Source organism: Clarias gariepinus, chromosome 23 (assembly GCF_024256425.1).
Source record: "Clarias gariepinus isolate MV-2021 ecotype Netherlands chromosome 23, CGAR_prim_01v2, whole genome shotgun sequence".
Classification (NCBI taxonomy): Eukaryota; Metazoa; Chordata; class Actinopteri; order Siluriformes; family Clariidae; genus Clarias; species Clarias gariepinus.
In genome coordinates, this window is record NC_071122.1 from 21645415 (window position 1) to 21670303 (window position 24889).

A 24889-nucleotide genomic window follows, 5' to 3' on the forward strand; every position below is an offset into this window, starting at 1 on the left:
AATTTTGCACCATCAACTTGGTGTAATCGTCATTTCATAGATCACTAACTAAACCGAACCCGAGTCTCTGCTGTGACTTGTGTAGCTGCGTTGCATTCTGGGACCATGAACCCAGCACTCGTGCCAACTTCTCCAGCTCTTAAAATGGATTTCCTGTCAGCTATTGATTTTTTTTTTATTGTTTTGCAGATTTTTTTTTCCTCCTTCTTTTATTAAACGTCACTAGATGTAGATGCGTACCTCTGTCACAGAAACTAAATAAAACACACCGCCATCCAAGATACATGACCAGCACCACAGTTACTAAACAAATCTGTGCTTCAGGGTGTTTTCTGAGTTTCCTTGGAAGTGTAAATCACTTACACCAGACCTTGGGTTTGTATGTGCAAGTTGTGTGTATTTGATTTGTTTCAGTTGTGTACAGTAAATAGCTTCTTGGTGACGTGTGTGTGAGAAAGTGGGATTTTTCTACAGTAGCTCTGTTTTACTGAACAAAGACACACACGGAGGGTAATCGGAGCGCGCGCGTGTTCGTGCCCTGTGTTTTGCCGAGTCACGTGATCGGGGGGGGGGGGGGACGGGACCGAAGTTTTAATCCCTCCGTAAAGCCCGCGAGGTGTGATTGATCCGGTTCATCTCCGCCGCGATGCGAGCGCACACCGAGAGAGCTGGAGGAGGAGGAGGAGGAGAAGGAGGGAGGGGGGTGGATCATCGCCGATTCGCCCCTCGGTGTGTTTAACCCGAGCGCTGACTGGCTGCGCGCGCGCGTGTGTGTGTGTGTGTCTCCACGTTCTAGCGGTGAAGCATGTCGGAAAGGGCCGAGGAGGGCGAGCCGCGGGCGGAGCAGCGCGCCAGAGCGCCGCCCAGACACCAGCAGCAGCGGACTGAAGGCGCGTCAGCAATGGCGGCCATCGGCGAGCGCGCGGCGTCTCTCCCGAGTCCGGAAGTCATGCTGGGCCAGGCGTGGAGCTGCTGGGTGGACGCCGCGAAGCTGCACGCGACCGACGGTGAGTCCTCCAGCCGTAACCCATAGCAACGAGTGGGGGGGGGGAATGAAAGAAGGCAGCCGGCGGTAAAGCAGCGACAGAGCGAGTGTTTACCCGAATATCAGAGTCACATCCAGTCAGTCACTCAGTCTCAGCACACCGGGCTGTTTATATACCACACGAACAGTTTATATACCACACTTTACTTTTTTATATACACCACAATTTGCCTCGTAATATACCTCACTTTACCTGTTTACAAACCACACTTTACCTCTTTATATACCACACTCCAATTGTTTATATACCTCACACTGTTTATATACCACAATAAAACTGTTTGTATACTACACCTTACCTCTTTATATACACAACAATTTATTTCTTTATTTACTACACTCTGCCTCTTTATATTCTAAACTCTGTTTATATAATACACTTTACCTCTTCATGTACTACACTAATCGATCATACACCCCACTTTACTTATTTATATATACACCACTCTGCCTCTTCATATACTACACTTTACCTCTTTATATACCACATTCTCCTTCTTTATGTCCCATACTCTAACTGTTTACATCCCCATTTTTTCCATGTTTATGTCCCATATTTAACTGGCTTACAGCTCACTTTTTATTACCTGTTTATTTCCCTCACTTTTAACCTGTCTTTGTCCCACATTTAATTTGTTTATATCTCAGTTTTTACCTGTTTATATCCTGCACTTTACCTGTTTATACCTCACTCTTAACCTGTTTGTATAACACACTTTGTTGTCTTATATCCCACATTTAACAACATTTAATAAGTAAGCATTTAACTTCTACCTTGCCCTTTACCTGTTTATATCAAGTTTATATATTAATATATTGCCAAACAATAATAGTCAGGGGTCGGGGTTTTGAGTTCCACCATTGCCGTGTCCCCACTGTTAGGTCCTGGGGCAACACCCTTATCCCTACAACCCAGCCACCGCATGCATGCTGCTTTTACACTGGGTTAGAAAATGGGATCGTTGCAACAGGAAGGGCATCTGGCGTAAAACCTGTGCCAGGGGATCAAATGATCTGATATGGCCACCCCTGGGTTAAAAGGGACAAAGCCCTAAAAAAGTATTTGTAAACTGACTACCTGTGTGTGGTTTACTGTTTACTTTTTAATCATACGGTGTACCCGACTGGGCTACCTGTTTGCTTAAGTGCCTACCTGTTTATCAGTGTGTTTAATTTAATTTAATAAAATTTTATTTGTATAGCACTGTTAACAATGGTCATGTTGCAAAGCAGCTTTACAGAATCAAAAGAAAATTATGGTAATGTGAGAAATGTGTATGAATCAAAATGTTTAGATTGTTTCTGGTGAGCAAAGTTTCTCTACATGACAAGCTTTAGTTAACGCTCAACTGTTGATTATACAGTTTACCTATTTATAGTATCTCCTTGGATTACTTTTTAATTAGTTATATATGCAAAAGTGTGTAATATATATATCGAAGAGCATACTAATTTTATTTCACTAAAATGCATCTCATTCTGACTCTCTGATTCCTTTTTGTAGGCATAGACCCGGAAGAAAGTTTTAAAGAGTGTGGGAGGAACCGAGAAGCCATGCGACTGTGCAGAGATGGTAGGTGCTTTCTCTCTCTCTCTCTCTCTCTCTCTCTCTCTCAATCTATCATGTAGATGTCACTTCTTAGTCAGTAACAAAAATCTCCTGCGTGTGGCAGCATTTTAGTTTTAAATCAGGCAAAAACAGTTGCTAGATTCAGGGAAAAGGAGTTTGTGGTGGTGGTGGCAAATAAAAAAAAAAGTCAAGTCAAATTTATTTATAGCACATAAAAAAAAAATTAAAAAAAACGAAGTTTACCAAATTGCTGAACAATGATTAGAAAAAAATAGAAAGGACCTAAAATTAAAATTGCCACTGGACTTAAGAGCAGTGAAGACATGAAGTGATGATTCACGGAACTTGACTGGTGTGGAAGAGTCCAGACCTCAATCCGATTGAACACCTTTGGGATGAATGAGAGCAGAGACTGTGAGCCAGGGCTTCTCATCCAACGTTAGTGTCTGGTCTGATCTCACAAAAATTTCCATAAACATACTCCTAAACCTGGACGAATGTATGTCTGTGTATGTATATAGACACACACTATAGTTAAAACAAAACTAGGGGTTCACTTAGCTCAAAGACATGTAATTTTTGAGGGAGCTAAATTTAACCAGAGGCAACAAGAAGTAGGCGAGTCAATAGATAGCTTCCGTACAACGCTACGTTGCCTAGCAGCCCTGCATGATGAAATGGGTAAGATACAGTCTTGTGGTGGGACTGAGAGACAGACGTTTATTAGAGCAATTACAAAAAGGATGCCAAAATGCTTAAAGGTAACTATAAAGCAGAAACCTCCAACACTGTTAATGCGCAAAGACGGCAGCATCCCAACGGAAGCAGCAAAGTGCAAGGCAGGCAGCCAGTTAAGAAATCACAGGAGCAAAGACAAACTCAGTGTGTGTGTGTAAATTCATAAATAATCAATAAAAGTGACTTAAAAAGTATATAAAAAAAACAATACAAAAATAAAGGGAATCAAATGTCTCAGCCAGGTGTTAAAGCCAGTGAAAAGAAGTGGATTTAAAGGTTTGTAATGTAGATGTCGCTCTAATATTAATTCATAATTTAGGCGCAGCGACAGCAAACGTTCGTTTACTATTGAGTTTTAATTTACATTTTGGGACATACCGGAGTAACTGCTCTGAGGACCTGGGATTTCTTGATATTCTATTCGGCTGTAAACGCACAGAGATGTACAGGGTTGTTGTAAAGCCATTCAGTGATTTTAAAAATAAGTAATAAAATCAACCCTGTAGCGAACCGGGAGACAGTGAGTAGATTTTTGATACCAGAGTGATGTGGCCGCGTTTCCGTGTGCGAACCAGGAGAGTTAAGAGTCAAGCAGCAGAATTTTTGACGAGCTGTAGGCCAGAGAGAGAGTTGACCAACTGACTGACCTGATTCCTGTATATATTTAATTACAGTAATCAAGTTGAGATGAAATAAAAGCATGAATTGCTTTCTCAAAATTTGCGAAAAATTAAAAGCGACTTATTCTTGGCTAAAATTCCTAGTTGAAAGAAACTAGATCCAACCGCTGAGTTTTTATGTTTGACAAATTTTAAATCCTTATCAAATATTACACCTAAATTCCCAGTAAAATGCTAAAGTCGCTGCCAGGAGCACAACAAGGAATCCATTTGTCCAAAAGCCACAATCTCAGTTTTATTTTTATTTAATTTGAGGAACATTTAGAGACATTCATGCTTTAATGTCATTTAAACAAGCAAGAAGGGACTTAGTAGCATTTTTAGTGTGTGGTCATGGGTGTGAGAGTCACATGAGTTTTGGTAATCAGTGTCCGTATATTGCTGTGTGAGGTCTCTATATAATTTCAGTTTTGAATTAAACATACACACTGTTGATCCACACTGACCCCTTGGCATGAGCAATAGAAAAAGCATCATTCGTCTTTAACATCTTTATTGTTAGTTAAAACAAGCTAATTTTAAAAAGCTGAATAAGAGCCGTCGAGTTCTCACGCACTTCTTAATCCGAACAGTCGTTAGTCGCAGCCCTAGCTGGTATAAATGAAAGGGCAGTTATGACTGTGCTGTTTCAGATCTTTCGTAAAGCATGTACACTTGGTGGTGAGTTCACATTGTGGCAAATGAATAGGTCTTTATTACAAAATAATAATAATGAAATAACTGACACAGCAGCTGATCTTAGCATACTGTCAGGCTTAACAAACATTTTTGTTGGTGCTGTGTTATTGCAAGATCAACAAATCCTTATTTACACAAATTACCGATGAGTCATAATCATAATCCTCTCCTATCATCATCATCATCCGCCAGTTTTTTTACCTCTTCATTTTAACGACCGCTTCTTTAATAACGAATTCTGTTTACGCGTCATTAGGCCAGTCTAAAGCACAGCTCAGATATCAAGTTCTCTTCCCGATTGACTTTGTGAGACAAAGGACATTTAAGAAAGATTAAAGTAAGCAAGACAGATAGAGAAAGAGAGGGGCAAGATATGGTATCTCTTTCTCTCTCTAAGTATTGCTTAAGTATAATATGGAAATTGAATTGCTCAGAAAGTGGAGTTATACAGTACTGTGCCCGAGTGCATTTCTTCATATTAAATTAAATAATGTTAATTAAATGAAAGAATTGGGAGCAAATGTTTTATTCTGCAAAGTGCCTAAAGATACAATGTAAAAACTGGTAGTTTATGAAAGAACATTAGCAGCAACCTCATTTCCCCTCTTGTCCGTTCCAGCCACTCAGCATTCAGCATCAGCAGTATAACTATTCACTGGCCTGATCATCTGCACCTGTTTCTCTCTGGTTCATGCCTGAAGTTAGATGTTTGTTTGTTTTTTTTAAAGCTTGAATGATTCATAAGTCACTGTGTGGCTTAACAAGCAAAAAATTCCAGCTGAAACCGCTCAGAAAATAAGAGACAAAAAAATTCCTTCAGAAAGCCAGGAGAATTATTCCTTAAGACAAAATTAAAAATACTGGCTTTCTGGAAGCAAAATGTAAAGAAACGAGGAGGGGTCAAGACTTGACTTTATGCAGTACTATACGTCATAAATTGATGCAAAATAGTCTTAAATAATAATAAGGAGGGAGATAATCGACCAATCAATATAAACTGCAAATAAAAGCATGATTTTAGGTCTGTCCATCCATCCAATATCTATAACCACTCATCCTTTGTGTATCCTATTCCCATGTCGATCCTGGATAGGGTGCGAAACTCATCCAAGACACCCAGTCACACACTTCATGCAGTCTGGAAATGTTAGTGAGCCCACAGTGCACGTCTTCGGCTGTGGGAGGAAAATGAGCATGCTAAGGAAATCCATCAAGCACAGAGGGGTGAACATGCAAACTCCACACACACTGAGACTGGCGGTCACATTAGCGACTAGTGGACCGATCGGTTCAAAACCAAGAGCGTGAATATCTTAGACATTGACACGAGCGAGTGAGAAGTCGCTCTTGCCACTTGTAGTGTCTTGTGGGTGTGAACAGAACTCGTCTCGTTTCTGCTCGTCTGTCTGCACTGTCCGGGTTTTTTTTTTTTTTGCTCAGTTTTCTTTAGCTGTTGTGTATATATAACTTCTAAGAGCTAACTAGACTATCACGAATAAATTATCACGTTTTTCATTTACTCATTAATCAGGCTAACTCTGCTGTTGACGCACCACTAACGTCTGCTACCTCCTTTTCACGTTTTGTTGTACTTCATAAGGAATGTTTTAAGGCTATCTTTTGGATTTGTCGCTTCTTTTTTGTTATTTATTTCTTCATCCAATGTTGCGCAGGTGCTGACGTGTCAACCAGAAAACAAAAGAGCGTCAATCAGTCTAATGGTCAGGCCAAGACTCCGGTTGAGAGTTTGTGACTTGAATTAACATCTCCTTCCACTCCATCAAAACCTCTTCCTTTTTTTTTATGCCTGAAGTGGTTACACGTGAGCATCGTTTATCCAACATTTTATTAGTATGATGACGCAATGGAGACACGAGGTGCAGCGAACACGTTTCACGATTTCATGTTTATCCGATTGAAGAGAACTTGCAGAACGGGAATGAACCCATGGGCGTTCCGTCAAGTAAAAGCTGCTTTAGTCTCCGAATGAAAGGTTCTTTACTTGCTAAACAGGTGTTTAAAAAAAAAAAAAAAAAAAAAGCTTTTAAAAAACATTTCAAACTTTTTCTCTAAAGGTACGGTGAAGAGATTCGCCCTGTGTGCGAAGGTTACAAAAGATCTAGAATCAGCTCTGTTTTAGGGCAAGTCTGCGCTTTCATTGTTACAAGAAATACCTGTTGCGTAGTGTTTTCATTTCAGTTTCGCTTTCACGCTTACCAGAAGTTTTAACGCGTCTACTGGAAACCGCTCTGTCCACTCCCACAACCTGCCCGAACACACGCTGAGAAAGCTCCGCCCTACCCTCGAACCATGGCTTTTATTAGCGTAAACCTGTAGAAGCTTCGAATTCAGTTCACAGTGAATTTGATGAGCTTTACAGTGAATTACATCACATCGTCTAAACTGGATTTCCCTTTTGGGTTGTTTGACCTGCATACGATGGATGAGTGATGTAACTAGAGCTGCACGATTAATCGTTATTATTGATTAATTAGAATTTATGGTTTATGTTGATATAAAAAAATTAATATATCAAGTTTTGTGCTGAAAACATGTAAAATGCTTTCAGGCAACTGTTTGATTTTATTTAGCATGCAAGTTGCGTGTAGTTTACGAAAGTTTTTTTTTCAGTGATTAAAAAAAATTATTTTACTTTTTATAAAAAGTAATTTAGTCAGCAGCTTGCACTTGAACAATCCCTCATATTTTGTTAGATTAAGCAGGACTTGTAAGGGCTGGTGTAAGTTTGTACTTTATAAATCCCAAAAAGGGGCATGAACATTATTGTACTGATTCTTGTTAACTACAAAAAAAAAAAAAAAACGGAAAACTTGTTAGTGTTAGTTTGCTCTTTGCACTTTTAGTCCAAATAAGAATAAAATAAAAAATAACTTCTTTTGTTTTATTCACTTTTATTCATTTTAAGGAAGAAAAAAAATCCTCCGGGAAGGAGTTTCCTCCGGGAAGGACATCTATGCCATTTATCACTTACAATTCATTCCCAAATAAGCCGCACAATTTGACGCCTCTTTCTTGGGTATATGACAAACGGTACAGGACTAGTTGCCTTGTAAAAAATAATAATTTATAATAATAAGCCTTCAAGATAATTTTTGTAAGTACCACTAATAATAATGATAATAAAAATTGTGTTTTTGGATATTGATGATTTTTGAGCGTAATATCTCTCTCTCTCTCTTGCCTTTTACTTTGATTACAGGCGTAGCAAGGTTTCGATAAGCCTATTTAATGTCACCACGTTATTTCTGTCCAGAGTTGCATTAATTTCTTTCTAAAATCTCGTATCGATGATTGGAGAGCCAGACCACTGCGTAAAGTCCTTCTCCAGCACGTCTCAAAGCTTCTCAAGGGTGTTAAGGTCTGGACTCTGTGGTGGCCAATCCATGTGTGAATATTGTCTCTCATGCTCCCTGATCCACTCTTTCATTATTCCTGGCATCGTCATCCTGAAACATACTTGTGCAGTCAGAGAATAAAACAAATCCATTGATTGGGGGTGAAAACCTGGTCATTCAGGTAATTAGCTGACTTAAATATGCTATATAATGTTGGGGAACCCAGACCTGAACAACAGAGGCAACCCCAGATGACCATCCGCGAACCCCCCGCCCAAGACCCCCCATACCCCCATCCCCAATTTAGCAACTTTTTCCCCCAAACGAGTCTTAGTAGTAAGTGGTTTTCTTAAGGCTACACCAAACAGCTGCTTAGTCCCAAATCCTCTGAGTTCTCTTCTCATTGCGTGTCTGGAAAGGCTTTTAATTTCACGATTAAATATAGCTGTGAGTTTTATTAGAGCTAAAAAAAAAAAAAAAAAAAAAAAAATTACATCACATTATATTTTTTTCCCTCTCACTCAGGGGGGCACAAGACTATTTAAAGACATTTTCAGTCAAGATGCTGGGGAATTAGAATCTCTCTCTCTCTCTCTCTCTCTCTTTGTCTCCCATATTCTTTCTTTAATTCCATCTCTCTTTTCCCACTCCTCAGACACTAAATAAGACCCTTGGGTTTCCTGTTTTCTAAAACGATGTCCAGTGGATTTGCTAGTTCTCTTTATTTTATTTTTTATTAAGAGCCATCTGGACCGTCTCAGCGTGACGGCGTGCCGTCTTGCTCGAGTGATGCTCAGCCCGTGCGTCTTCTAATGTGTGTAATTAGACTAAAGCTGCCCAAGTGCCCTTGAACTCTGATCAACAAGCCTTTTTTTTTTTTTTTTTTTTTTTTTTTTAAACAGCCATGACTAAACCAAACCAATCCAGCCACAGATGTACTCATGCTGAATGTTTTCTCCCCCCCACTCACAAGTCCTTCCCGGATCAGCAGTCTGTATAAACTCCTTTTAGAGCGGAGGGTCCTGCTCGTAATAATGATTGAATGTTGCAGGAGGATGCTATTATGACCTTGCTCTTCATTACCCCTCCTAGTGTTTATTTATTAAGGCATGAAGGGACTGGTAGACCACTTGATTTACTGTAAGTGCCACTCGAAGTGTGTTAAGTAAAATGGGGGCCCTTGAATCATCCGCCGCCAGCGAGCGGCTCCCACACGGGCCATGAAAAGCGTCATTCAAGTACCACGAGCTGTTAAGAAACCTGAAGAGAGGAGGTGGACTGTAGCTCTTTACATCTTTACACTTGAGAGAAACACGTGACTTGCTGTCTAGGTTACGGCGTCTGAATTTTAATTAGCGGCCCTATGAAGAAGAAGAATTTTAGATAATTGTTTATGCAGTATGTCTTAAAATGCTGCTGAATATACTTTAGAAGAAATACATCATGAACAAACACAATGAAACAGAAGAAAAAAATGAACTTTTTAATCAATGATAAAATAAGCATAAAATAAAGTAGTTGTGATTATTTGGGTCAAGCAGTGAATTAGTTTATTTTTATCTAAATAATTACTCATGAATTGTTAAAAGAACAGGTAAAAGTGATATAATGACTTTTTATTGTTTGTTTTAAGCATGATCAGCGATCAGATATAGGCTATTTAGCATTAATTCCCCCTCCTTCTTTCCAGTTTAATATAATCTTTCATTTAGATTTTGTGCTGATTATGTGAAGAGATAAATTAAATAATAATAATTATAATCATATGAAAAATAAAATCTTCATGCTTAGATTCATGTCATCGGATTAGTTTAGAAATTAATCTCAAATTATTAAAACTATGTGCTGGTTTCTGCCGTCACGTTTGGTCACATATTTTTATCAGCGCACGTCTATGCTGATTTGAATACGTTGCTCTCAAACAAATGATGTTCTTTCTAAGTTCGCTTGCATCATCGGCGAAGCATCATGTTCCAGTTCCTCCACGTAAATGACAACAGGGTTGGGTAAGAAATGTCCTGGCGTCCTTAATGTTCGTCCAGCGTTTGTTGGCGCAGTAATTTGCTTTGCTCGTGTCTGCACAGTGACAACGATGGAGCCTGCGTGTGCATCTAACCAGAGCAGATGCTGAGTATCGACTCCCAGGCTTATAGACTGAATGGTTTTTCAGGCTGGCATGGAGTCTGAGAGTCCCTCCCTCCCTTCTTCTGTCTTTTACTCACTGTGTGTCTCTCTCTTTCTCTCTCACTTCCCTGAGGCGAGCTCCAGAATGGCTGGCTCAGTAGCTCGTCTTTTTTTCCCTTTTTTTTCCCCCAACTCTGTAAAAACAACGAGAGTTCAGCCGAGAGCAATCGTCTGCCTGCGCGCCTTGCCAAACAGGCCGATCGTTTTCTCAGAGACGTCAGCAGACTCTGGGCCGAGCTGCTGCATAACTCCACATGTTCGCTTCCGAGTGCATCTGTGTGTGGCCTTGTTTAACGTTTCCTTTTTCTTTTTTGTTTCCCCCTTGATAGAGGCCTGGACGTTGCTCAGGCTGTGTGAAAAGAAAATTTCTCTGGTCTTCATTGGAAAATATTTATACAGATAACACGCCGCACACACCCAAACATTGGCGCCGTTCCCGGAGCCCTTATGAGCTGCCCCCTTTTTTTTTTGTGTGTGTGTGTGTGTGTGTGTGTGTGTGTGTGTGTGTGTGTGTGTGTGTGTGTGTGTGTGTGTGTGTGTGTGTGCTGTTTAGCCTGGCAGTGGCAATCACAGAGTTTAAAGTAAAAGTAATAGTGTGTGTGTGTGTGTGTGTGTGTGTGTGTAAGAAACTGTTAATTGTAATGAAGTCAGTGCATTACTTGTTTGTTTGTTTTTCTCTCATGCAGATATGCCTATTTTCGGGCAGTGTCCTGCGCAGGACGACTTTTACTTGGTCATGTGCAGCCACTGCAATCAGGTCGTCAAGCCCCAGGCCTTCCAAGCACACTACGGTAAGACTCGACTTGGATCCGCTTCCTTTCTCTCTCTCTCTTTTCCTTTTATCTCTCTGAAGGAAATTAACACTCCCACCTCTGCTCTGTGTCTGCTGTGTGAAAACAGAACATGAGAGAGCGAAGGATCATCAGCCTTTGATTTCCACTTTGTGTTTACACTCGTCTGGTTAATATTTTATGCTCCCCCCTTTCCTCTTAATCCAAATCCACTGATTTTTAACTCGCATAGTCGAGGAGTACAGGTGCTCAGGAATACCCGATTGCACGCGTCAGCTACCCCACTGATGACAGAAAGAAATTTGATGCTGGATTTGTCCAGCTGCTCTCAGCGTGCACTGATAATGCACCAAATCCGTGTCCGTTGCTAATAATACGAGCCAAACGTTTTATGTTTAAGCCCCCGATCAGCCTTTTCTGCTCAGCGCAATGTGGTGACAGGTCGCGACAAAAGCGCAAGGGGGAATACCAGGAAGCAAGCTCATAGAGACAGCTGGTTTGTACATTGTGGGCTGGGGAATAACAAAACTAACAAGACGTGCAGTTATTAAAAAAAATCAATTTCAGGGTTCTTCCAATGATTTAGCAGGAGTAACACAGTTTCTGTGCAGGCCATGAAACAGTAAACCAGCTGTGTGCACAGCTTTCTGAAGCATGTTGGTAGTATGCTCATCTATATGTCTACATGTGTTTTGTGAATAAGGGCTTGATATACAATCGTGTCCTGAGATTTGTTATGGAGGAGTTGCAAGAGATGTGAAAAAAATCTGTTCAGTTATGAATTGCTATTCTATTGTTTTTTTAATACAGTGGAACCTTGGATTACGAGCATAATCAAAGCGAATTTTTCTGAAAGAAATAATGGAAACTCAAATTATTTGTTCCACAGCCCAAAAAATGAATACATAAAAATAATTAACAACACATATAAAGTAAAAATATATCCCGACAGATAAGTGTTTCCGTTTATGCGCGCAGGCACTGTGTGTGAAGCTAAAATAAGAGGAGAGGAGGAATCAGCCCCGCCCCTCTTCTCGTCTTACACAGTAACACTTTCTCCTCTCTTATTTGAGTTTCACACACACATATAAACACACATTAACTAAAAGACTGTATTATAAGAAAAATTAGCAAAAAACAACTCTTGCGCACACATACACACACTCACAAACACACTTTGAACCGGGTATGAACTGTCAGATTGAGTTCTGCATGTTGGGGTGCTCGCTAATACTCACAGACGTAACCGAGAGAATCCAGGCATTTGTCAAAAAGGTTTTCCAAATTAAAATATTGTTCAGACTCAGATAATTTATATTGTAGCGTTTTTACGCCGGAAGGAAGTCACTAACCCAAACACCTTTCCCCATCATGGTGAATACACCGACATCCCCGCAAGGCATGCTGGTCGTCAGCCGCCGCCCCGCCCACGCCACAATATATTTAAGTATTTATTGGGCAGCCCGGTACCATTTGATCCACGGACTGGTACCGGTCTCCGGCCCGGAGGTTGGGGACCACTGCTACAACTGATCTGTAGCACAATCTCTCAACCACTGATCCACAAGTCAAAGTGTTAAAAAAATGGACACCTTCATATTGCTTTCATGGGAGCATGATGATAGAAAATGTCTGTGCAGTAAAAAGGATAATCATAGGTTTTGGAAAAATGCTTAACAAAACCATGTTTATAGTCCAGTATAATGGAAAACAGCTCTGAGACAAAATGGTGTCCGAAATTCCTCCAGCGATTTAAAGGCGCAGAGACAACGCTGTTACATTTGACAACTGAAATTTATTTTCTTGGGCGTGGTTAGGGTTTTTGGCCACATGATGGCAGTGTGGGGAAAGGGGACAGATTTAGTCAAATGGATTGATATACTTACATTGTATATTTGTGTCAAAGTCGTATAAGGCTCACTTTGTTAGACTTTACATATGGAGGTACATATCCGACTTACGAACATGCTCCCGGAACAGAACTCGTTCATAAGTTGGGGACGACCTGTATGACAGACTAGAGGTACACATCCCTGCTATTTGTCGAAGATTTACTTGCTTTCCGAAGTTAAAACTTTCATCCCACTAAACCGGAGACAATGGAGTAGGACTTGCTTAATAGATGTTTAGGGAAAATCCAAGGAGGGATAGACAGCAGGAAGGTTGCCAACCTGTTTCCACCATTTCCTTTTCACCTGGAAAGGCACAAAGTTTAAACAGTTTAAAGTGCTGCGCGTTTTTAAGCAGTTTTCATATTAAACAGTTTTGTGATAAACAATGGGGGTTTTATAGGGTTAGTATGTCATGGGAGAACTTTTAAGTTAAACTCATGATGCTCTCAGTAACCGCTGCATGGTTTATATCCCATTGATGTGAAGTGCTTTATAAAGCTAAAGCGACACGGCTCAACAGCTTACCTTCATTAAAATGTTACAGCCATCGATTGCACAGTTCGGGGCCGCGTCGTATAATTTGATCTGCTTTTTAATTTTTAATGGACATAAACCGTTTTAATTTTATGTTCCTGTCTCTAAATGGGTAAAACCCGATTAACGTTGATTTACATCAACTCTATATACCTTTTCCAGTCCTTCTGGCTGCATTTACGCTTCCTACTAGACTACTAGAAGTGAAGTTGAAATAAGTTGCTGTCCAACTCAATCAAAAGCACATCTGATGGAGGTTTTTTTTCTCCATCATCTCTTCATGCTTAGGATTTGAACCCGCAGCCGAGTTGAGGTTGACAAGCTCAGACGCTCAGTATTCTTCATTCTGCTGCTGTACATCTTACCCTCTCTCGCCAAGACACCCTGGCGTTTTTTTAACATTTTTTATTTCTTACTTTTTCTTTTTACTGCTGAATGATTAATAGCATCACGCAGATTAATTGCCCTGTTCAGGAAACTCTGGTGCTCGGAGTATAGCATCGCAAATGTCTGCCAAGTGCGAGCTCTCCTGTGTGGAACTGCTGATCTACGACTGCTGTGCAAACTCTGATCAGACCGCGCAAGCCAGTATGTGCGCTCTAACACAACTCTCACTGAGTTAAGACATTTCTTTAAAAGTGTGTGTCTGTTTAATCTCTGTAATTATGTTTACGTCTCTATTAAAAAAAAAAAAAAAGAAGGAAAAATAGCAATGGTTTAAACGAGATAGAATGTTGGTTTCAATGACTTAGTTTGGGAGCACGATGATAGAAAATGTCATTTCATAGAAATGATGATAGAAAAACTGAGAATAATCAAAAATCGGAAAATCTACAGCAAAACAGACAGTGGAAAACAGCTCCGAGACAAAATGTTGTCCGTTCCAGTGCACATACAACACTTACATTTGACATATAAGATTAAGTACTCGTTAGGCATGTTTAAAAAGACTTTCATGCAGTTACTTATTAGCTTATGAAAATTCGACTTATAAACATACTTATGGAATGGAACTCGTCCGTAAGTCAAGGAATTACTGTACTTTGAGACACGCATCATATGCGGACAGCGGCAAAAGCAGAACAGTCACAATTGAGAAAGAAAGGAAGAGCGAGATATTGCTTTTTTTTGTACTGTATATATACAGAATAGTGGAAGTGATGCATGGCTTTTATTTCACAGCACTCACCTCACACAGGGACAGACTTGTTTTTTTTTTCTGTCTTTTAGCAAAATATTTTAGCTAATTTAAGCCACCTACGTTGCTGCTACAGTATCAGCCTGGTGTATGGCTGGATCTATTTTAGACGTTATTGGTGTGTGATAAACCCTTACTCATGCCAAACAAAATCAGTTCTCAGATCTTTTCAGCGTATGGGAATTTTTATATCTTCATGGCTTTAGTTGACTCTAGGGGAAAAGATGAATGATTTTATGTCTCCAGGTTATTCTTCGTCCTTCGGCCTATGCAGCGGAAAAGCAGTTTTCTCTCGTCGGATGCATGCTCTTTCAGCACGCGATCGGGTTCACAGCAAGGGTGAAACGTTTAGAAGCTCCATCAAGCATTTCTTTAATTCATTTTTTTAATTTAATAAACCTTTTTTCCCCCTTTTTTTATCTGAGAGTCGTTTAGGCTGAGGTGAACCAATTTAACAGGCGTGCCTTATAAAATGTTCTCTTTTTTAAAATAAATTTTATCAGAAAAGTGCATCAGAATAATCACGATCAGGTTCGATGCCTTACATTATCAGACTTAATCCTGCAGTCCTACTAAACAGCTAATTACGTATCGGATTAAGTGCGTAATTTGTTAATAAAATCATCTCGGGTTGGAAGCGAGTGACGTGGCGTGCTTAAAACAGGTTTGTCGATATTAATATTGACAGCGAGACGTCTCCCCGGCCCATCGCCTGGTCGTTAAGCAGCAGGCCTAGTCGCGCATTCCCGGTAGATGATGCCCGTAATGCCCGGTTTCAGAGATCTGAGCAGCGTCATGGGATATTACGGCCTAATCAGGGCTGTGTATTGTGTTTTAAGCGCTTTGTCTTGGAGCTGTGCCAGTCTCACAACTAGTTGTGCTTTAGAGGCTTGACGTTAACAACCGTCGTGTGTGTGTGTGTGAGAGAGGGAGAGCATGTGAATGTGGGTGTGAGACTGAGAAACAGAGAGAGGCTCTGTACAAGATACTGTCGTATTCCATTAGCTGAAATGAATCATAGCTTCTCTTCAGTGTCTCATTCTTAGCGCAACTCACGAACTCGCGTGCAGCCCGAGCAGCGAGTATTGCTGTGGAGCAGCAGGGTTGTGTGTGTGTGTGTGTGTGTGTGTGTGTGCGCGCACTGTTTTCCTCCCACAGCGAGGAGTGTTTGGCAGGAAGCCCGGAGCTGCTGGAGGTTGCAGAGTGTTTGAGTTGAGCCGAGTATTAACACCACACGCCTGCATGTGATTCACGACTACTGCTCCAGCTGCTGCTCCTCCTCGTTTACCTCAACACCTCGCTCTCTGACTCCCTCCCCCCCCCCCCCCTTCCTCCACCTCCTCATGCTTCACCCAAAATCCAAACCGCAACGTCTCCGCTCCAGACTAAATGGCATCAAATTTGAGTTATTTTGACTGTCGGTTAAAAACGTGCAAATATACAGTATATATTATAGAAGTTTTCAAATTGATAAACCTTGAAATTCTTGTCTTAATGAAAATCTTTTTTTTTTTTATCACGTGAGAGAACTCTGCACGGTTAATTTATTAATTTATTTTCTCATGCCCATGATAATTAGCTTGTGGTATTTCCCAAAAAGAATATAGATAGAATAGAATTCCCCAAAGTCACACACAACCACGTCGCTTCATGTTAATAAACGTCGCCTTCGATTGTCCTGAGAGCTTCATTTTATCTCTCGAGATCTCACACACACACATGCGTGAAAAGTAACAACCTTCTGCTTGGACAAAATTATTTATTTTTTTCCTCCACCGCATGCTTTTGGATCTCGACCCTCGTTGCTCATCTCCAGTCTATAAACGTGTTTATTCACTACATTATATCCATCAAACCTATCAACCTGTTTCTGTATTTCTGCAACGTCAGAAAAGTTTTGTTCTCTCCCTTATTTTTCTTTTTTTCCCCCTATTTTCTTCTCCTCTCTCGCTTCTTGTCAGTTTCTGTTTTAGTTTTATTCAGTAAGATACCGCTGCTCGTGTTTAAAAGCGGCAGCCTGCTCCAGTTCGGTGCTTGTGGTTTCCTATTGTACCAAGAGATTTTACACAGCTAGTCTTCTCGGCCGTGTACAAAAACAAGCGCCTCTTCTAAAGGCTTTAATGAGAGCCTGGTGCTTATTCTAAAGCTTAGTGGCTTCTTTTTTTCTTACTCCTGTTCAGGTTATGCATTTTGCAAACAGAGACGCTGCGATAATTTTTCTGGGTTTTGCCTCAGAGTGGGAATTTAATGGTCCTGTTTAAAATTCGTACTTGTATGCGTTTTAAATGGAGGTGACTGTAAGTCAGGATGCAGCACTTTATCTAAACTTAGAAAGCAGTACAATGGAAATGGTTTAGGTTTATATGATGACTGAGTAAAAAAAAAAATATGGGATATTTATATATGGGATATATATTTATGTCTATAAACAAAGATGTTGTATTTCTTGTGTCTTTAAATAAGTTATATTTATAGCTTTACCTCATTTTTAGATTGCTATCATTTAGATGCATATAGAGTCAGCCAAAAAAATGTATACATACAAGGGGGGGGGGGGGAACAGTGCCGTGGTATAACACAACTGTTAATACAGAGTCAGCCAAAAAAAAAATTTATACACGGGTCATGGATGTATATTATATTATCATATTATTATGATAATATTATCATACAGTATATCAATATATAACATAGCAATCAATTTAGTATTAAAATATTTATACAACTTTTTCACATCCATGAACCGTGTATCATTTAAAAAAACTTTTGGGTGATTATTAACAGTTGTGTCTATAGAATACAGTTAATATAAACTGATAGTTAATTATAATCGTTTATCATTTCTGACTTACGAATTCTGGTATACATCCTACTGAAACTTTACATGGTAATACTTTGTCCCTCCCAGAGAGACGACACAACTCCATTAACAAACCAGCGTCCTCCTACCCGTCCTCGGCCTCGCTCCCGGGTCTACCCTCTCGGGCCAGAACCAGCGGAGCGGGCGGAGGCAGCACCGCAAGCGCCATGCCCGTGGGTTCCTCCTCCTCCTCTTCCTCCTCCGCTGGAGGGAGCAACAACACCCACACAGCCAAAGAGAAGCTGCCTCACCGGAAGCCTCACTTCCCCCCAAAGGTGCTGCACGACGACATGTGAGTATGCCAAACCACACCGCTTTTAAAAATAAACACTACCAAGGCAGAACTTTCTCACTTGCACGAAGAAATTAAAACTGCAAAGGACCTTCTCCAGGATTGTTTTTAGCTAATTGATTTGTACCTACTTTTATTAGCCATTTAGCCCGAAGTATTTATACTCCAGGTAGGTTCATATTGCCCTCGAAGGTGCCATTTTCGGGTTCCTCTGCAGCCGTCGGCTCTAAAAGCGAGCGGGCCTGCGGGAGCACATGACTGCAAGTTAGTATTTTCTCAGCTTTAACACACCTGCTGTAGCTCGCCAGCTAATTATCAAGCTATGTGCATGTCTGCGGAGGGAAAACACTCAACCTGCGATTCAGGACTTGCACTAGCGGTGAGAGAAATAACTGACACTTCGGTGCGTCCTAGTTATTGAAAGAAGCAATGTGATGATTACACTGTCAGATATATGTACATGTGCTTTTATTGAACTTTAGTGGTTGAGCATTAGTTATCAAAGACTAAGATTGTGTGATTTATTTTTCAACATTTGAAAAAGTCTTGCCATGTTGCACATTTGCACCCTGCTCATATGTTGCACGTTTCTTGCTCTTGTTTGAGGAATAACATGGACAATAACACTGCAGCTGACACACACGTTTTCATTTCATACGTCATAGTTCACTCGTACTCATAATTAATTCTATTTTATTTGTAAAACTGGCTTCAAAATATATATATATTTGTAGCTATAAATATAATAGACAAAATTTATAGTATTTTTAAAAATAAAAATTAGATTTTTATTTTAATTCTATTTTATTTGTAAATCTGGCTTTTAAAATTTATAGTTAAAGCTATGAATATACAAAATGTATGTATTTTTTTATATTTCTGTTTTAATTATATTTTATTTATAAATCTGGCTTTAAATTTTTTATTTAAAGCTACAAGTTTCGTGTTAAACAATTCCATATTTAAAGCTTTACCTCATTTTTAGATTTCTTAAATGCATATACAGAGTCAATGTTAGTCAAAAAATGTTTACTAACTTTAGGAAAAGAAAAATTTTGTGATTTATATTAGATTAATATGATATTAATAATATCATGTATATTATAGGCTTCACCTCAATTTGTAAATTTGTATATTCCATCCCAAATTTTTACATTTTTATTTTAGTTTTTTTATTGCAAGTTATATCCTTAGTTTAATTGTGTTGCTCTACTTGGTATTCTAATTTCTTTTACTAAAATAAAATCTTTTTATTCATTCTGTCTTTCCTGCTTCTATTAGCTATTATGCTAAGATCTTTTTAAATCCCACATAATAACCATGAACTCTTTGTGTGTGTGTGTACCCCACCCCCGAAGTCTGACCCCAGCTGTCAAAGTGGAGAAGATCCACGTGAAGATGGATTACACATCCTCTAAGCCTGGCCACGCTCCTGCTTCTTCCTCATCCTCTTCTTCCTGCAGTACTGTGAGCTCCTCACCCTCGAAGCCAGGCCTTAATAGCCAGTCTGTACCAAAGGCTCATCAGCCAACCCCCGGCCACATCCCCAACGGGAAGGGTCACGTCTCCCCGCTTAGCAAGAAGCAGGACAGCAGCAACACCAACGCCAGTAGCAAAAGACCCACCAGGAAAGTGTTGGGTGAGTTTCTTGAAGCAGGGCAGATTTTACAGATGAACCGATGAAGGCGAATGCTCGATAGAAAGATGAGTGATTTAAACTGGTGACAAAATGTACATTCTCTTTATCGGTTTTGAAACAAAACCTGCATTTAAATATTCAAAAAGTTTCTATTGTGTTTTATATATTTAGAGATTGTGTTCTACCTCGTGTTTTTGTCGTCTGGTTTCTCCCCAGAACGCGAGTTCAGTCCGGATGTCCATTGCGGAGTCATGGATATTGGAGCACGTAAGCCATGCACAAGATCCTTAACGTGCAAGGTTAGTCCCACTCAACCTACACGCGCATATCAGTCAAGTGAGTTTCAAATATACACGTTTAATGTGAGACTATACATTTAAGATACTTTAGACTTTACCTCTCCATCTTAAAATCGCCACTGGATGGACGGATTCTCGTTGGATTTTCCATCATCATGGATTCACCGTTACTTTACACAGTCTGTCATATTAAACATGAGTGGTGTTGGGTAATGCTGTTTGATGTTAGTTCATAAAAGATCAAATTGCTTTTAATGACAGTTTTTTTTGTAACAAATTTAAAAGTTTTCTCAACACACTTGTACATTTACACTATAAAGACCGTAACCTGCTTTTATTCCCCACGCAGACACATTCCTTAAGCCAGAGAAGGGCAGTGCCCGGGAGGCGGAAGCGCTTCGACGTGTTGCTGGCGGAGCACAAGAACCGAACCCGGGAGAAGGAGCTGCAGCAGCAACAGCATAGGACGGAGCCATCACAGCAAACCCCACCCCCTCTCAGGGAGCCCCACCCACCTCTTCACCACGGCAACCCTATGGTTACCGCCACTGACGCGGCCAAGCTCTTCCCCCTTGGCAAAGCCAAACCCCACAATCCCGTGCTTCCACGGTGAGTCAGCAGTTTCATCCATCCTCCTTGGTCCTCACTTTCTCTTTCGCCCTCATATTCTTACTTCCTCAATCATACTCCCTCGCTAACAATCTCACTTGTCCTCGCGATCACCTCCACACTCTCTCTCTTTCTCTCTCTCTTGTTTGTCCTCACTCTGAGTTCTTTTAAAGGTTTTTAATAAATCCTACACAAAGATGAGTTTAATAGGAGCCAGTATTAATATTTCCTGTTTGCTTTTAGCAGCAGTAGCTCTCACAGCGGGCTGAGCAGCTTAGGGGACGCCGCCGCGACCCCTGACCCAACACTGCATCCCCACCCGGCTCCCACGCCTGACAGCGCGGCTTGTCCCTCCAGCGATGAGGGGGAGAACGAGGAGAGAGAGGAAATCATGGACAAACTGGACTGCCACTATTCAGGTTACCATCCAAGGCCAGCTGCTGTAAGTACTTCTCTCAGTCAATGGTTTTTGTGCTGAACGTCTTTCAGTCGCCGCGATGTCACCAACAAGCTTCTGTTGTTGTCTGAAGCATAGACAATTCTCTAGGTAGTCCTCGACTTATGAACATCCGAGTTTCGAATTTCCGCAGATATGAACCGTACCGTGGTTCTACTTCTGGTTCAAAGTAGCTCATGTTTATTGTGCAAAAAATTGACACGGCCGTGCACCAGATACCAATATTTACAATTATATAAAATATTTCCAGTGTTTAAATGAATGTATAAAATGTCCAAAGTCCGTGTGTGCTTTACATTGTATATTCGTCTCAAAAGACAAAGACTCACTTTGTCAGACTTAAGAACAAATCAGACTTGCGAACAGAATGTGCTCCTGGAACAGAACGTGTTCATAAGTCGAGGACTACCTGTATTAATATAGTTAATATGACACGTGAGTCATGGATAATTTGGACTAAGTGCACTCACTCCATCACAAATTTTTATAATGCACCTTTAGTCTGAAGGAAAATGTAAAGAAGAGCTCTAGCTTGGAAACAAACATAAGGTAAATAATAATAAACAAATTGCGTCAGTATTTTGCGTCAAGCAGCAAGCAGGTGATATGATTTTATTTTTTTCTGTATACACGTGATATCAGCTCTATTTGGAAAAGTCTAATAACGTTTACTGTGGCATGGAGTTTTAATGACCTCTCCTTCTCCGTTTATCTAGTCCTGCCCTTTCGGAAGCCGACTGTTCGGGAGAAGCTGTTATTCATTCGACCGGCGCTGGGATCGAGTCCGATATGCGCTGGTGGCCATGATGGACAAACACGTCACCTCGCTGATGTGGAAGTGAGAAACACTCTCCTGCTATAGCACTTAGACTTAATAATCTTTAAAATAATTAACCTTTTTACATTTTGTTGACCAAAAAATCAGTCAGTCATAGTAAAAATGACAAGGGTGAGTCAAAAATAAGCCACACTCTAGCTTAAGTTTTGGAAAAGACAAATGCATAATTCATCAACATAATCTCCTTGCTTTTCGATACACTTGTCCTTCTGTCAAAAAAACTGCCACAAATGCCCCGCCGTCTTCACTTCTTTATCAGAAGTGAATCTTTGGTGGCCTGAAAGTAGCCCTACAAGGACAAACAGGTTAAAGTCTGATGTAGAGAGAGATCAGGACTATAGGGAGGATGCTTTAACACCTCAATACGAAGTTTTTGCAGTGTGTGCAGAAGTGTGAGGAAAGACACTCGGGTATCAGTCATCTGCGTTTAATCCGAAGTTTAGGCTTCAGCTCTTCAATAAACGTCTCACTGTAACGAGCACTGTTGATTGTTGAGCCTTTTACCTGAATGTTCCAATACTTCCAATACTTTCTGAGAATTCCAGAAAACTGTAAGGATTAATGAATTTTCCAGCTGATGGTTGACTTTTGAACCTTTTCTCGGTCAGTGATTGAGGATGTTTCCGTTCCATACTCTGTCGTTTACTCTCAGGCTCGTAGTGATGAATCCGTGTCTCATCACCAGTAATGATTCTCTTTAAGAAACTTTCCCCTTCCTTAAAATATCGCTTCAAATTTTGTTGCTCTTCTGTTTACGCTCTACCGGCACTGGGTACTAACTCAGACCACAAAAAAACCCAACAACAAATAACCACACGCAGTTCTTCCTTTGTGCAAATCACAAGAGAGGTGTCCATTATTGCTTGCACAGAATGAACCGATGCAACATGTTCACACCTGCGCAGCAGTGACTGGGGGGGGCAGTTCTTTAAACGGAAAGTGCTGATAATGCAGTGCAGCCAACAAAAGTAGAGTGAGGACGATTTTTGACTCACCCTGGTATAAGGGTTGGTATTTAATCTATTATTTAATCCCACTCAGAAAGGAAAATGCGAGTGTTTGTACTGAGTGGGATTTCCAAACACTGTTGGAAACTTAACCTGTTTAATGAAGCAAGCAAAACGACATTTAGTCATTAAGGGTGTGTAAACTTTTCCACTAAAGTGCAATACTTGTCTTACATGTTTATTAACTAATTGGACATTTTCACTTTGCTTTGTGCTTTTGTTTCTCCCTCACAGAAAAATCCCTCTCGCGTTGGAGAATTCCTCCTCGTTGACGGTGACATCATCTCACAGGTCTACCACAAACTCGCTGTCCTCTTCCTCTGGATTTCTGAGCCCCTCCCCTCCGCCGCCTTACAGCCAGTCACACGACAGCAAGCCTACACTGTCGTATGGGACCACCCTAAATGCCCGTGTCACGTCACAGAGGGCAGGAGAGCAGCTCGCTTACAGCGGCGGCTCGTCCAGACAAGTGTCCTCGTCCTCACCCCAGATGCCTTCAGCACACTCGTCTTCGCTGCCCTCCACTCCCGGCTCGAACAAATCCATGCTCAAATCCCGCTCCACACCCAAGCACTTGTGGGTCAGGGAGCCCTCACCGGCTGCGCTAGCTAGCTCCAGCGCTAACAACAACAGTGACAGCGGCAGCGTGAGTAGCAGCAACAGCAGCGCAATCAGCCTCGGCTCGACAAAGAAGCGCAAGAACAGCTCTCTGCTGAAATATGCTGCCGAATCCTCTCCTTCGTCCTCCTCTTCCTCTTTAAAAAAGAACTGCATGGTGAACTCGGGCACCTCAGGGAGCAGCTTCCACTCCTCGCTAACCTCCATGGCGTCGTCTGGGGCTTTTTCTTCTTCATCGTCGTCCTCCTCGGCGCACGGTATGAGCTGCCCACCGGGTCGCGGTAACTCGATGGGCGCGCGCCAGGAAGCGGCCGAGCCCATCAAGCGCATGAGCGTGATGATGAACAGCAGCGACTCGACGCTCTCGCTCGGCCCGTTTGTGAACAACCCAGACGGGAGAAGCGACACCAAGAGGAGGAAGAGTTCACAGGCCACCAGCAGCCTCACCGGCACAGCGACCTGCACAGGTAAAGTAGGAGTCATCTAGTGACAGCCAGCAACGAAAAATACAAATATGCATTTTAAGATGTAAAAATATAAAAAGGTAAGGTTTAAGATGATAAATAAGGTTACATCATTTGTGTTCTATAAGCATTGAGACTAAAACTATAACTCATTTATTTAGAATAGCTTTTGATATTTCATAATTTTGTGTTTTTTATAATTGTGTTTTATTTTGTTTTGTATTTTTTTATTGCTATTTTATTACTATTTTGGCTTTAAAGCACTTTGGCTTAACTTAGTTTGCTGTAAGGTGCTATATAAATAAATGTTGACTAATTGCCTAATCAATCAAGTGTAAACATAACTATAATTGTTTATCTATAAATAAACAACAACTATTTAATTTTACTTGCCTTTTAATTCTACTCACTTAATCCCACTCTATCTTGTGTGTGTGTAGTAACAAAGTCTTTTTTTGCCTTTCACAGCATCTGGAGGGGGAGGGGCGCAGGGGCCTGGCAGGCCCAAAATGGCCAAATCACCAGCCATCAACAACATCCACGGCAAACACACGCGACCCATGGCGGGGACACCAGGGCTTCCAAACAATTCGCTTATACATCAGGTGTGTATCGATGTTTACTGTGGATGGGAATCACCAGGAGAGCAGCTGACACTATATTATCACTAAACCTGGGTGCTGGATTTGTGGATTTGTATTGCGATTCTATAAACATCCACATTTGATTATTATTTATTTATATGTTTATTTATTTTTAGATTTTGTTACAATTCTAAACAAACTCAGCAAATAGTTCACATCTCATGCTGAAGATGCTGTGCTGACTGCAGATGTGCGAATAGATTAGAGTGCCACCTGTAGGATTATAGCGGAATTGCAACATTTTAGCACCTCTAATTAATTAAAAAATCTGTTAGTGAGTCAGTGTGATGATGATTTTTTTTTTTCCCCTTCACCACTAATGTTCACACTCTTATTATTATCTGCTCATGGCGATAAACATGACCAGGCTTTTAAAACGCTGTAACCCCCTGTGAGATCCTTTTTTTTGTTGTTGAGATTTTATGGAAATGCTAAAAACAAGACCCCATATATTAAAACAGACAGTAAAACTAGAACAGTCTGACTAAGATTTATT

General features: G+C 40.7%; 1 protein-coding gene across 5 annotated transcripts in view; it reads left to right on the plus strand.

Annotated features, from left to right (window-relative positions):
* LOC128511636 (ataxin-7) overlaps nucleotides 1–24889 on the plus strand; it is a 118930-nt gene that overhangs the window by 5448 nt on the left and 88593 nt on the right. For 4 of the 5 annotated variants that reach the window (XR_008356187.1, XM_053484580.1, XM_053484581.1 and 1 more), the window contains 11 exons: nucleotides 797–1007; nucleotides 2550–2618; nucleotides 10938–11042; nucleotides 17575–17818; nucleotides 19177–19457; nucleotides 19674–19756; nucleotides 20106–20365; nucleotides 20609–20807; nucleotides 21539–21660; nucleotides 22902–23752; nucleotides 24218–24354. Coding sequence is in view for 4 of the 5 variants with exons in the window: in XM_053484580.1 (XP_053340555.1) it covers nucleotides 806–1007; nucleotides 2550–2618; nucleotides 10938–11042; nucleotides 17575–17818; nucleotides 19177–19457; nucleotides 19674–19756; nucleotides 20106–20365; nucleotides 20609–20807; nucleotides 21539–21660; nucleotides 22902–23752; nucleotides 24218–24354 (2553 nt within the window). In the remaining variant the exon portion in view is untranslated. The remainder of the gene's footprint in view (nucleotides 1–796; nucleotides 1008–2549; nucleotides 2619–10937; nucleotides 11043–17574; nucleotides 17819–19176; nucleotides 19458–19673; nucleotides 19757–20105; nucleotides 20366–20608; nucleotides 20808–21538; nucleotides 21661–22901; nucleotides 23753–24217; nucleotides 24355–24889) is intronic. The other variant, XM_053484583.1, reaches the window with a different exon arrangement.